Source organism: Anastrepha ludens, chromosome X (assembly GCF_028408465.1).
Source record: "Anastrepha ludens isolate Willacy chromosome X, idAnaLude1.1, whole genome shotgun sequence".
Taxonomy (NCBI): domain Eukaryota; kingdom Metazoa; phylum Arthropoda; class Insecta; order Diptera; family Tephritidae; genus Anastrepha; species Anastrepha ludens.
The window spans coordinates 69,853,187-69,867,871 of NC_071503.1; the positions used below are offsets into that span (position 1 = coordinate 69,853,187).

At 36.8% G+C, this 14,685-nt stretch overlaps 2 protein-coding genes across 3 annotated transcripts in view; one reads left to right on the forward strand and one right to left on the reverse strand.

The window, feature by feature from the left end:
- Positions 1-14,685, forward strand: part of LOC128870433 (calcium/calmodulin-dependent protein kinase type II alpha chain) — a 341,402-nt gene that overhangs the window by 273,594 nt on the left and 53,123 nt on the right. The gene's annotated exons all lie outside the window — the stretch shown is intronic.
- LOC128870437 (uncharacterized) lies at positions 5,095-5,968 on the reverse strand. The gene is made up of 3 exons (XM_054113067.1): positions 5,724-5,968; positions 5,400-5,527; positions 5,095-5,337 (listed from the first exon to the last, which is right to left on the reverse strand). Exons 1-3 carry the CDS (start codon positions 5,815-5,817, stop codon positions 5,176-5,178), a joined length of 384 nt encoding a protein of 127 aa, XP_053969042.1. The 5' UTR covers positions 5,818-5,968; the 3' UTR covers positions 5,095-5,175.

Below are 14,685 nucleotides of genomic sequence, written 5' to 3' on the forward strand. Positions count from 1 at the left end.
TTTTTGACTGTTTATGTGTTAAGGCTCTGCTAGCAGTTGAAGCATTAATACAATTTTGAAATCTATTCCTTATTGGCAGCCGCCATAGCTGATTGGGTTGGTGCGTGAGTACCATTCGGAAGTACGTAGAGTCGAATCTCCGTGCATGAAATATATATGGGGTATTCTTTCTCAACGGGAGACCCCTATCCATCCAAAAATGTTTTTGACCTAGAGAGTTCTAATAGGGCTTAAAATTTAGCTCTTTTTATCTTCTTTTCAATGCAAAGTGGCCAAAAACGAAATTCAAGTTGGCTCATTTAATATGGCTAAAAATGTAATCAAAATTCATTAAATTCATTCTAATAACCTATGCCAAAAAAATTCATTTCAACGGAAAGAGTTGTACGAGGTCTCAAAATTTAGCTAATAAAGTTTACTTTAAAATACAAAATGAAAAATTTAAAAATTCAAAATGGCGGATCCAATATGGCGGACGGATTTTTGAAAAAACTCATGAGTTCGCGTGAAACTCGCTACTCGGGGGTTTTTTGGGTCGCTGATTACAAATCTGGTGTTAGATTTCCAAATTTCAAAATGGCGGATCCAATATGGCGAATGATTTGTCAAAAATATTTTTAATTTACATTGAATTTGTGTCTTGAAGGATTTTGTGACATTAAAAATCCACAATAAAAATTATAGCTGTTTAGATACAATTGACAATTGACAATTGACAATTTTACATTTTTTTTTACAAATTAATTGAAGTTGGTTTGTTTTTTTGATACCTAATAGATTTGGAAACAGTTCCAATCATAACATTTTTGGTGTGTCGTGACATATCCCTTGTTTTACTTTTTGATCGCTACCATATGGCTGTAAAGGTGATTTTTCATAAACATAACACTTTTGAATCTTTGCTTAATAACTTCATAAATATCTTCTTGATTAAGTTGAAACTATCGGTTTTTAATTAATTTAAATAAAAAATTTATTTATAACAATTCATCCTGAATTTTTTTTTTTAGCTGAAGTTAAGAATTTGACGAGTTTTTTGAGGTTTAGTTCGTTATTTTCATTGAAACCCAGGCAATTCTTTGATAAATTCATGTAAAAATGACAAGTGATGGAAAATCAGTGGAACCAATTAACAATGCTACTGTTAAATTTATATTATAAAACAATATAATTTGCGAGTTTTTATAATGTCTTACCTCCGGTTTTACTTGAAATAAGCATTTTTAAAAATATATGTCAATAAGATATTATCACTCAGCAGTTGAATAATAAGATAACCATCGCTAATTTTGGTTATCTTATTTTTAAAAATAGTTTTTTCTTTCTACCTACATAATTAATTTTCACGGATATATAAAGAATTATTTATATACCATTATGCCCTAACCCCCACATACCATACTAATATACAATTCATCATATCTATGTCATATGTCGAACAAGTCTATTGACTTGTTTGCTTTCGAGAAATTTTTAATATACTATGATCTTGCCTTACCTTTACCGGTTGGAACAAAAATATTCTTGCCTTAACTGTCAGGAAAATGATTTTGTCTTACCCTTGCTGGTTGGACCAAAACTAGTCTTGCCTTAACTGTCTGGACCTTAGCTATCCATATTGGATCCGCCTTCTTAAATTTTTTGAAACTAACAAAAGATTCGTAATCATCGACTAAAAAACCCTTGAGTAACGAGTTTCATGCGAATTCATGAATTTTTTCAAAAATCCGTCCGCCATATTGGATCCGCCATTTTGAATTTTTAATATATATATATAAATATATATAAATGCGAATGTCTGTACTCTGTTACTCAATACCGCCTAAACTACACAACGGAATAAAAAAAAATATATATACATATATGCCGTTCGGAGTCGGCTTGAAACTGTAGGTCCCTCCATTTGTGGAACAACATCAACACGCACACCACAAATAGGAGGAGGAGCTCGGCCAATCACCTACACTCAAACAATTTTATTGGTAAAACTAACCGAAAAACTATGTTAAAACGGCTCCAACCTATAACTATGGGTGAAACCAACCAATAGAAAATAGTTAGCAACCCTTACTGAAGTTGTGGTTAAAAATTGTTAATTTTACCAAAAAAAATGGTTGAAATTTAACAATGTGAAATTGGTTAACTTAACCACAAAAGTAGGTTCGTATGGCTCCAACCTATAAAAATTGGTAAAATTAACTTATATTAATAGTAATGCCCACCTAACCACAAAAGTTGGTAAAAACTAATGTAAAAATTGTAATATAACCACAAAAATTGTAGAATTAACTATTTTTACTGTTACATTACTATAAAAAATTGTATTGTTACTGAAGTTGTGGTACATAAACAATTAAAATTGTCAAAGTACTATTTATACTGTAATCCTACAATATAAATTGTGTGATAACAATATTAATTGTTTAGTATTACCACAATTATAGATACAATAAAATTTTTTTAGAATAGTTATTATACAATTAGAATCTTTATAGTTACATTTCTACTCTATATCGTTTTGATTTAAACATCAACGCTGTAAAGGTAAAAACAGTATTTGTATTTTATTCAGGAAAATTTATTTTGTTTTTTTTAAATGGATTGTAGTAAAAATAATTCACAAAAAGTAACAATGTTGGAGATTTTTTTTAAGTTATCCCTAACAGTCTTTAAGTTAACGTTTTAAACATAAATATATAAGTGTACGTACAATTAAAAAAAAGGTTAAATCAGAACCTTATACAAATCTCTTCGAGCTTTTTTAATGTAGTTTTAATCACAAGTTTTCAGTTTTATAACTAAATTATAATTATTCAGTAATCTCTCTCAGATACCTTTATATAAAAAAAAGTACATTAAATTTTTTTTTCAGGAAAACTAAACATACTTAATTTGTAAAAACAATATGTAGCATAGTAAAAGCTTTTAAACCATATTTTTAATTATCCATAACAGTCTTAACAAAAATTATATGGCGTTTGCATTATTCGTTTTGCACAAAACATCTTTTAAAAAATGATCGAATGTTTTTAAAACCCCTATGTTTTTAAAATGTTTTTTAAATGACCCCTGAAAATGGTGACTGCAATGTACACAAAAGAAGGTGCTTGAAGATGTCAAATTATGTAAAACTTTAAAGTGGATTGCAAGAAAATTCACATTTTGAAAAACTTGTTCACACAAAAAGCACGATACCATATTGAATTATTATACATACATATATGTACGCTTATTGACAAAGTTTTCTTAACATATTATTTAAGATCGTTAATTAAACACAGTACATTTGGGGATGCTTTGTCGCCTTCTAAATTTATCGAATAAAAATACTTTTGAACAAACAACCAAAATTCTAAGCTATCACTGGGGTATTTTAAATGAAGGACATGAAATGTCTTAAAGCAAGTATCAAACGCACTCAAAAAACAGGGCATCTCATATTTGATTTCATCAAAGTAAACATAAAATTTAGCGTCACATAAATTATAGCCAACTGCAATAATTATTGGTTGTAAGGTCTCACCGCGATCATAAAGGGAAGTCTTCAGCTTGTTTAAACAGTTTTCAACATCATTTGCCGTAACAACATGAAGAATAAACGACATCTGCGAATCTTTGATAGTAGACCGGTAAATCTTTCTTGCGGTATTTGCTTTTCGTTTTATTGTTGGACGCAGCAAAACATGAAGCAGTAGTGCAATGATCTGTTCTGAACCTATGTATATGTTTAGAAATAGTAAAGATATGTAAATATAAATAAATATATGTTTGAGTAAATGCCTTGACAAACCTTTTTCTTGTGATTTTATTGTTTCCAATTGTTGCAAGTGCGCCGGATCCGTCAACTTTGTTTTTAGCAGTGGGATAATTTTGAGATTAAAGGTCTTCCATTTATCGACGATGGATGTGGAATGTGGATGCAAATAACTAAAATCGATTTGAATCTAAAAATAGATTGATACTGTTACTATATATTGTACTATGGTAATTCGTAAAATTTGGAAAACATTCAAATTTTTGTAGGAGTTGCCCTATTTATAATTATCATAAGCACTTTACTTACCGGGTTATACCCCAATGAATGTGAAAAGAGCTTCCAATTTTGTAAGACTTCAAAAATTCTGTTTTGTGTACCGTTTGTGTTTAGAATTTCTTGTCTTCGTTTTTTAAAACACTTTGACCATTTTTCTGCACGTCATTCCACGGCACCGTAAAAATTTTTAGCCAATCTTGAGCCTTTACAATTTCTAAGGAATAAATCAAAATGTTTATAATGGTACACATAAGACGTAGAAAAATTCGGCTTCAGTATACCTGTTTCTTCTCCACAGTTAGAAATATCGGCTTTTGGAGATTCACCACCTATATTGCTTTTTTCATAAACAAATTCACCCGTTCTCTTTAAACGTTTTGCAGTATTATAATATTTGTCATACAATCTTCCTGAGGGCCGCGATCCAATTAAATTAAAATAAATTGCCTATGTAGAAAATATCCAAATAAAAATATCAAAATATCGTTTTAAATAAAATACAAACCTTGTCATCATTAAATGTTTCTTCAATTTTAATAGAAATGTGCTCAAATTCTTTTCTTCCAAGTTTTATTTTATGTCTCAAGTGCCAAGTTACTATAGAATCTATTAGAATTTTACGTGCTGCGTCGTTCAGTTTTCCAGTTTCTTTGGAAGTCTGATTGACATAGTATCCATTTGGATGACTCCCCAATACCGATTGAATATTCTAAATTTTGAATGTAAATTGAAATACTTTACAGTGAGTAAGATTTAATTTAATGTAATTTAAATTTTAGTATAGTACGATACTAAGAAGAAATCAAGCTTATAAATTTGTATGCAAAAAAATTCTGGGGTTTAGAAAAAAGAATTGCCAAAAATCAGGTAATTGTTTTAGCGGCTTAAGTAATAGTAGGCTTTTAAGTAATAGTACCTTATTATACCAAAATTTAACAAGCTACAAAATTGCATACTCGAAGTTTAACTTACACTATTTATTGTATTTATTATTATTTATTATTTACATTTTTTATTGTATTCGTGAATGAATACTTTTACTAGGAATTTGCGAACTTGTTTTAGAATAAGTAATTTTTCGTGAATATTGCAATTTTATGATGCACAATTTCTTTTGACGTTCACTGTAGATATTTGCATATTTATATACTCACAATGGAGCCGCGGTACCCATTAGGATCGTGAATAACTTTAGAAGAAGAGCTTGTTGATTGACTGCAGTTTAAATATTGTGAATTTTCCACGTCTTCCAGGAAAGTCGTGTCTACAGATATTGTATCGCAGGCTTTGACATCAGAATATCCCTTAAATAGAAAAGTTGTATTTTGTTTACCGAATAAAATACAAATTTTATGTTTGTACTTACATTTGCGATTTTCCATTGCTGAAGCTTGAAACGAAACTCCACTTTTTCTCCTAACTTACGTTCCCGGAATAAGTATGTCAAGTCCTGCTCTTCCAAATATCTTAGCCGTTCAAGTGTTATAGATTCATCTACGATTTGTTAAAATATTACACATTTACTTAATAAGTTTATTTCATTTACAAACAGAAATCGATCCATGCATTTATTTTCACACTTTATAATATAAAGCAACAACACAACCAAAGCCAAATAACGGAATGGTTGCATGACGCCGTTTCACCAGCATTTTTGTTAATTTACAAAAGTTATTTTTAATAAACCTACCTTTTAATGTTTGTAAAATGTAGCTGAATCCCCAAGAGTCTAATAAAGATTCCAGTCCGTCCTTTTCTGCAGATTCCAAAATATTATTTTCCATTTTTATAACTTGCACACACAATTTACATTCAACCGGCTTGCTCAAAGTTTTCAACCAACTGATTGCAGCGAGCGTCGGCGAAGTTCCTTTACAAACAATAACAACAGCAACAACATGGTCCGCTTCTATTATTGCAATCGTTTATTTTTTAACTGCTGTATCAATGGTTACTTTAACACAAGGAATAGTAGTGGAACAATTTGCCACTGTCAAAATAACCTATTGAAATTGTTAAAAGGCATTTGCAGGGAGAAATATTTTAACTGATTGGTACTGGTATAATTAACCAAGGTTTATGGTTGATTTAGTTTTTTTTCAAATGTACAATTTTATTGTAAAATTAACCAAATAAGATCAGTTAAATCACACTAACAAAATAACATTAGAAAAAAAATACGATTTACGTAGGTTAATTTTACTGAACAAATAGTAAGTGAAGAAAGTAACAATTTTTGAATTGGTTAATTCTACCATATTTGTTGGTAAGGAAACAACAACAAAATGTAAGGAAAATTTTAACTTTTTCAAACAGTTAATATAACAAGCTAAAATTGTTAAAATTACAGCAACAAATTATACAGAGCGCGCACTAACCGAAAAAAAATTGTTAATTTGACCAACGTTTGCAGTTAGCTGAGAATTTTTGCAACAACAATTTACATGGTAGTAAAATTAACCACGGAAACTGTTACATTTAACCAATGTTATTTTTCTGGGTGTAACAGAAGTGTACGCGCCAATTATTTTTTTTTTGTTTTATATATATATATATTTATACATATATTTTATTTTAAACAAAAATACGTCATAAATATTTAATATAAAAAAAAAAAAATAGCGCCGCAGGCGAAAATTTGGAATAAAAAATCGCGCGATTTTTAATTTCAAATTTTCGCTATATTATGAATATATGATATATATATATACATACATATATTTAAATAAAAAGAAAAAAATAGCACCGCAGGCGCGAAATTTTCACTATATTATGAATATATTATATATATATATATACATATATAATTATTTTATTAAAAAAAAACTAGCGCCGCAGGCGAAAATTTGGAATAAAAAATCGCGCGATTTTTATACTAGATACTAGACCGTCTATGCTGTCCACAGTATTTTTGCCTAAAACTTGTTCTGCGTAGGCGGCCTTCGGCCGCATTTCAAAAAAATAACCCTTAATAGTCCAACACCGTCTCCGCTGCACATAGGAGTTTTACGTGAAGCTGAACTGTATTTCGAAAATCATATCGATATTGTATTTATATATATTTATGAACTCAATATATACACCTTAGAGGTTGTAAACCCCCATTCCCTCATTATTCTAACAAAAAAGAGTGTGTGGAAATTATGTTCCTATGTTGCTTCGTTTTCAATCGCATTCTATTTTTTTTTTATTTTTTGCTTCTGGCAGCACTCCATTCAGCCATGCTTTTCAGTTATTGTTAATTTAGCTGGCGCGTCAAGTGTTTGCAAGTTATAAATGCAATTTAAATTGTTAATTTATGGTATATATCAATAAAAAGAGTTAAAAACGTGTGTGTATGTTAATGTAGTTTGAATATTTATTAAAATAAATGTGATAAGTGCACTTATTGTATCAAACTTTGGTGAAGGTAAAAGACAAATTTTATCAACAAATAACTTAAAAACTATTATTAACTGAATAGTGTTGGTGCTAGTTTTAGCAAAATAAGCACGAAATCAACATCTCATGTGAATTTCATTGGAAAATTCGTAATATTTCTCTCAAAACATGTGAGGGGGTAGTGCATGGAGACTTAGACTTTAAGACTGAACGCAGACTTTATGGTCGCTTTATTTACTTGATACAGCCATTATTCACCGTTATCTAAAAACTTATGTGAGGAATCTTGAAATTTAATTTTGTTTTTGAAACTTAAACATATAATAAACATATAAATATATACAAATTTATAAAAATTATAAAATCAGGTTGTGTGTTTCATTCACTAAAAAGTTATTGTAGGGTGAACGCAGACTTTGTGGGGCATGTGTATATATCTTTTCTTGAAATTTGAAACGGTCCTAAAACACATCAGGCTAAAAAGCCCATTGTCTTTAGAGCTCTGGAAAAAGAGTAGATAGTCAGGGATGGAAGCAGAAAAGTATCAGAGAAAGAGATAAGAAAGAATAGAGACAGAGATAGAGATAGTTAGTTTTGTGAGAATTTTCCAGATTCTTTGGCAAATCTGTAAACATCTTCCAGTTTTAGAGAACGAATATTACTCATTCTCATGACATCGGAACCCAAAACTCGTAGCCTTGCTCTAGCCATGGCAGGACACTCACAGAGAAAGTGATCAGTGCTATCCGCCTCCTCCAAGCAAGCAGGCACATTGGGTCCTCAATGATTCCAATGGTGGTCATATGCTCACCTCATGGGTTGTGCCCTGTTATAATACCGACCATCAACCGAACGTCTTTCCTTCCAATTCATCATTCCTGCGGAACTGATGCCGATTATCGGCTCTGGCCCTTTTGGGGGAACCGCTGATCCACGGTTGGCCAATTCATCGGCAATTTCGTCTCCTTGAAAACCGGAGTGTCCTGGAAACCATATAAGTACAAGCCTGTTTTGTCTTGCGACAGAATTAAGCTTCTTACATTCTTGAACAATCTTTGAGGTTTGGTTCGCGTTCTCCAAGGCCTTTAATGTAGCATGACTGTCACTGAAGACTCCAATCTGTTCCCCGCTCCATCTCTTCTCGATTATCCGTTCCGTTATTTTCAGGACGGCAAAAACTTCCGTTTGGAAAACAGTTGCCATTTCCCCATAACGTAGTGATTCTTATTACTATCGTTTATGTACCATCCGGCTCCAGACCCTATTTCATTCTTGGACCCGTCGGTAAAGAAAATATCCGTCAAACCTCCCTGAATGCATTCTGTATTGTTCAAATGAAGCTATGGGTAACAGGTCGTCTTTAGGTGCCAAAAACAGTGGATACTGCTCAGATAGCAACTTAAAGATTTCTCTGTGTCCCAAAGTTCCGTCTTCGTGCCAGAAACCATATTTATGGAGTCTACACATTGCTTTTATTGCTTCCTGTTGTATCTTAAGATCCAAGGGGAGCTATGCTTGATAGCATTTAGGGCATCACCAGAGGTTGTACTCATGGCTCCCGTAATGCATAAACGTACACTTCTTTCCAGCCTGAATAATTTGTGGACTTAACCACCGCCCCACCAGACCACAGAGGTGTAGGTGATGATCGCTAAGTGATGTGTATATCAATAGGACCACACAGGTCAGCAGGGTCTTAACCCCAGGTTTTGCCAAAGGCTCTGCGGCATTGCTGAAAAATCCTTAATGAGCGATTCACCTTCAGTGAAACGTGTGTCTCCCATGGCAGCTTCTTATCCAAGATACTCCTAGATATTTAACTTAACGGAATGGCCAAGTGTCACACCTTTCAGTGTTGGAAGCCTAAGTCCATCCAATTTCCGTTTTCTCGTAAACAAGACTATGGTGGTTTTGTTCGGATTAACGGAAAAACCTTGTCTCGTGCACCAGTCATCGATTTCGTCCAGGATCCTCTGCACTTTCATGCAAAGCCTTCTTAGGCATTTATCCGATGTTAGCGCACAGACGTCGTCCGCATGTGCTTGGACATGAAAACCGAGTTCCTGCATCTCCGCTAGAAGAGAGTCTACGATCAAGCACCGCAGAAGCGGAGAAAGACCAACCCCTTGGGAATATCCTTGCTTGACCCTGACGGTGATTAGTTCGTCACTGTTCTCACCAGCGGTTAACAGCCTCTCAGAGAGCATGGAATATATCTATTTTACAATGGTTTGATCAACTCCGTGTCGTTAGGCAGAAGTGCATATTGAGCCGAAAGTGGCATTATCAAAAGCCCCTCAATACCCACGAACACGCCCATTGTGTATTCGTCAGCTTTTAGCCCGGCCTCAATCTTGCCAAGAAGATCATGTAAGGCTGATTCACATGATTTTCCACTCTGGTAAGCGTGTTGATTTCTACTAAGTGGACTTCTCGGCAATACCCCCACTCGAATATGTTTCTCCACCACTCGTTCCAGACTTTTCAACATGAACGATGTCAAACTGGTTGGTCTAAAACTTTTTGCAATACTACTCTTACGCGTCGTCATTGGGATGGTATATAACTAAATGCAAGACAGGCTGTGAAGATCCTTTTCAGGGCCTCAATCAGCCTGTCTCCTCCTTTTTTAAGCATTGCTGGTTATATTCCGTCAGGTCCAGGGGACTTAAAGTTCTCAAAGGAAGATAAGGAAAACCTTATCGATTCCCTTGTCACTATCCGACTAGCAATACACCAGCTGTACCTAGAGGTTCCACCGTTGCTATCGTTATTGTTCATGCCACTCTCAACTTCAGAGAGAGTTCTACTACCCGGAAAATGGGTTTCGAGTAGAGCATTAAACGTTTCCCATTTGGAAATGGTGTATGAACCATCAGGTTTTCGAATGGAATCCAGCCTTACTGAGCGGTCTAAATGAAGGACCTTACAAAGTCTCGCTGTTTCCCTCATTTCTTCGACGTTACTGCAGAAATTTCTATAGGATTCAAGTTTGGCTTCCCGTACTTTTTTTTCTTATATTATTCTCTCTGTGTAAGTCGATGATTAGCCCAGTCCTCTTCTGTTGTGGTCTTTAAGGCCTTATTAAGAAGTTTCCTGGACCGTACACGAAGCTTCGACAGTTCAGGGTTCCACCAAGGAACCGCTTTCCCCTGTCTGCTTTGCCTGAGTGGGCACAGTTCCTCAAAGCAATTGATTAAAGTACCTTCTAATTTCTTAGTAGCATCTTCAATAATTTCTGCTGATTTGAGTTTTTTCAGGTTTGGTAATCGCTCTGTTACAAGCTCACCATACCTGTCCCAGTCCACATTTCGAGGATTCCTACCGGAAGGTATTGATATTGTGTCAATTCCCAGTCGGAATTCGATAAGACGATGATCAGAAAGAGAGTCCTCTTCCAAAACTCGCCATCGGTTGATTTGATTTCCAACTGACCTATTGGTAAGTATTAAATCAATCACCTCTTGTCTCCTTCTGGTTACAAAAGTTGGTTTTTTACCAGTGTTTTGAATGACCAAATCGGATGACAGGATAAAATCCAGTAACTTGAGACCTCTGGGGTTGCATTTGCTGCTTCCCCACACAATGTTCTGTGAATTTGCATCACAGCCCACTATTAGCCCCAGATTATTCGATTCTGCATACTTGACCACTTCTCTTAGCTCCCTCGAAGGAGGTGGCTGTAAAGAGTCGTAGGGTAGGTAGGCCGAAACTATGATAGCTTCGACACTGTTCCCACTTTTCAAGTACTTTATTTTTGCAGCAACGATATCTCCGGAGCATAGCTCTTTTAACATCGTGTGTTCGATCAACCTCGGCATGATAATACATGCTCGCGGTCTCACATTCCCTTCACAATGAAGTATTTGTCCCCACGACATAGCACCTAGACCACAGATACGCTTGTGACATGCCCATGGTTCTTGTATAAGTATTATGTTTGGGTTTGTTTGCAGTTTTGCATGCCTACGGCTCAAGAGAGCCGTAGACGCTTTGCTATGCTGCAGATTTATCTGTGTAAATATTACTTCAGTCATGAGACTGAGTATATTTACGCTTTGTCCTCCATCTTATCCTGGAAGCGGAACTGGATCCGCCCCAGATGTAGGTGAGGACGGCACCCGTACTTCGACTTAAGAACCTTGAGAGACCCAATATCGATATCTAGTACCAGGTGGGAACCCGCCTCCGAAGATTTAGCGGATTTCTGCCTAGTGCACGAGTATACTCTCCAGAGAGTCGTGTCAAGATCTTTCTTTTGAACACGGTTGCATGTGAGGAGTTGTGCTGAACTACAGGAAGGACCCAGAATCCAGACACTCGCTTGTACCAGCCTTTCTTTGCTACTCTCAACAAGAATGAACTTGTTGTTTTCGCAGGCTGGAATTTTTGCTCGAAAGTCGGCGTGTCTTTGGACTCACCGATAGCTTTCCAAAGATAGCTGTCAAAATAGTTTTGTTGCTCTTTGCACAGTAGACCTTCTTGTTTGTCGGTATGTATCTCTACCTTAATTGCCTTTGCTGCCGTTCTCGCGAATGATTCGCCAGATGTTGTCGGAAGAGTGTCTTTCGACATTAGAGGTCCCTTAGCCTCTGCCTTGTCAGGTAAAGGTTTGTGTGCCTTGAATTGGATCGAGGATGCAGGCATTTCCGACTTCCGTCTCTCGACTTTCCTCTTCTTCGCCTTCCTAAACTTCCCGGTCGTTTCCGGAAGAGTGCAACGTTACAGAGAAATCCTCTATTCTGACACGCTTTCCTGTTTCCATTACAGGTGTCGAAGTTGACGGAGCTTGAGTACTTGCCCTAGCTAATGCTTCGGCTTTCTGCGCCCTCTGTTTTCTTCGTTTAATCTGCCTTGCGGATAGACCAGCACCTGCGTTCGACTTTCCAATGACTTTAGTCTTTTTACCCTTACTTAGGTTCCTGAGATCCATCTGAGTCTACTGAGAGATTGTCCACCATCTGCACATCCTACACATCTTGTTTAGTTGCTTCGGGTCGTTTCGACAATGGTGTATCGCTTACACTTATTCGGATCTCCATTGGCATAGCCAATGTGCCATGTTTCACCACTAGTAGTGCGCTTCCTCCGGAACCCTGGGGGTCAGTTCCGGTCATAAGGGGTGTGGGGTTCGGATCTGCACATCCGATGCCCGAGCCGTCGATTGCTCGATGAGAGGATTTCCCAAAAGTGAATTACCTCGTGCAGAAATATTCTTCGTTAGCCTCCACATTAAAAAAAATAAAATGCATTTTATCCCTCCTGCCAGGTCTTCGGTACGGTAATCTCCGCGTAGTACTTGGGTGGTCACCAACTCCGCCGTTCCGCGGATGGGTGGATACCCAATTATTATACGGAGCTGTCCTCTTAGTTCGTGGTTAATCTATCTCCGTAACATGGGGTTAAATCACTACTTAAGCCCCATCCCCGCGACAAGTAGACCGACACGATAAGGATATATCTTTAATACTTCATGAATAAACGCGGTTCGGTTTCGCCAACATGTTTGAATAGCTCAGCCGGGAGTCCGCTTTATCGCTATTCTCACCTCGTTGGCCAGCATCTCAAGCTCCTCGCACTCACGTATTTCGGCCTTTCATTTCTTCTGTCGGATAATACGTCTCTCTTCCTTTTTTGAACATTCTTTGCGTAGGTAGATGCACCTTTTTTGCAGCACAAAGGCGTGTGCGAAGTTTGGCTGCAACAAGGTAATGATCCGAGTCGATGTTGGGTCCCCGGATCGTACGTACATCTAATGCACTAGAAGCGTGTCTTCCATCTATCACAACATGATCGATCTGGTTTCGCGTTTTTCGATCAGGAGACAGCCACGTAGCTTGGTGTATCTTTTTATGCTAGAACCTGGTGCTGCAAACTACCATTTTTTTCGTGCCCCGGTATAGTCGATCAGCCTCTGTCCGTTACCGGATGTTTCGTTGTGCAGGCTGAATTTTTTCGACTGATGGACCAAAAATTCCATCCTTGCCCACCCTGGCGTTGAAGTCGCCAAACGCGATTTTTATGTCGTGGCGGGGGAAGCGCTCATAGGAACTTTAGATTAGATTAGAATAGATTTGTGGGGGTTTGGCCAAGTCCAAGCACTCAGTCGGTAGACCATTGTACTACATCCGGATAGAAATCAGTAGGAAAAGAATAGGAAAGATGAAAAGGTGGAAGGTAAAAACGGATAAATTAGTTTAGGTCACTCTTCCACAAATGTCTTGGATTCAGTGATGAATTTTAAGAGAACCGGAAGAGGAAGAGTATGAACTTTGTCCATACTCAGTGTATCGCAACCCAATATCCTAAGTCTGATTCTGGAAAATGCAGGACAGCTACAGAGAAAATGCTCTGCAGTGTCGTCATTCTCAAGACAGGACATACATATCGGGCTGTCTACGAGCCCCATGGTAGCCATATGCTGACCACAGACGTTGTGCCCTGTTATTATACCCACCAGTACTCTCAGGTCCTTCCTGCTGAGTTTTAGGAGAAAGGTCGCTGTTTTCCTGTTTGGTTCTTCCACAAAGCACTTGGCTACTCTGCACGAGTTCAACTGAGACCAACGACCTCTGTGGGTAGACCTCATGAAGTCGTCAATCCATAGTTCAATCGATGCCGAATTGACGCCTAGAATGGGCTCAGGGCCTAGTGGCATACTTGCAGAGCCTTCATTTGCCAATTTATCAGCTAACTCGTTTCATGTAATACCACAATGTCCAGGCACCCAAATATGACTAACTTTGTTGTGTTTTGGAACACTGTTCAGTTTTGTCTTACATTCACCGACTAACTTCGAAGAGCAGCGTCGGTTAGCAAGGGCTATCAGTGCAGCTTGACTGTCACTACAAATTCCAATACTGTTGCCCCGCCACTTTTTTTCAATTAGCCAGTAGGCCACATTCAAGATGGCATAGGCTTCCGTAAGGAATACCGTGGCATCTGTCCTGTGGTACAGGAGTACTTAGTGTCCTCGTCGAAGTACCATTCAGATCCGCTTCCATCACTGGTTTTGGATCCGTCGGTGTAGAAAATGTGCTGGTAGCCCGTTAATAGGTTCTCTGGACTTAACCATTGATCTCTATCTGGGATCAAAACATCATACTTTCTACCGAAGCTAACGACTGGCATCAGATTGTCTACCGGCATCGAGAACAGTGTGCACCGCTCCGACAACTGGTGGTATATCTGAAAGTGGCCAGTGCTTACTTCATTTCACCAGACTCCGTTTAACTGGAGCCTATACGCCGCCTTCATTGCTTCCTTTCGAA

What these genes read in the sequence shown, in the direction of transcription:
- LOC128870437 (XM_054113067.1), bottom strand. Translation starts at nt 5,817, where the DNA reads ATGGAAAATAATATTTTGGAATCTGCAGAAAAGGACGGACTGGAATCT. An exon ending in CATTTTACAAACATTAAAAG is followed by an intron (nt 5,528 to 5,723) that starts GTAGGTTTATTA and finishes AACAAATCGTAG; the next exon opens with ATGAATCTATAACACTTGAA. An exon ending in AGCAATGGAAAATCGCAAAT is followed by an intron (nt 5,338 to 5,399) that starts GTAAGTACAAAC and finishes TTTCTATTTAAG; the next exon opens with GGATATTCTGATGTCAAAGC.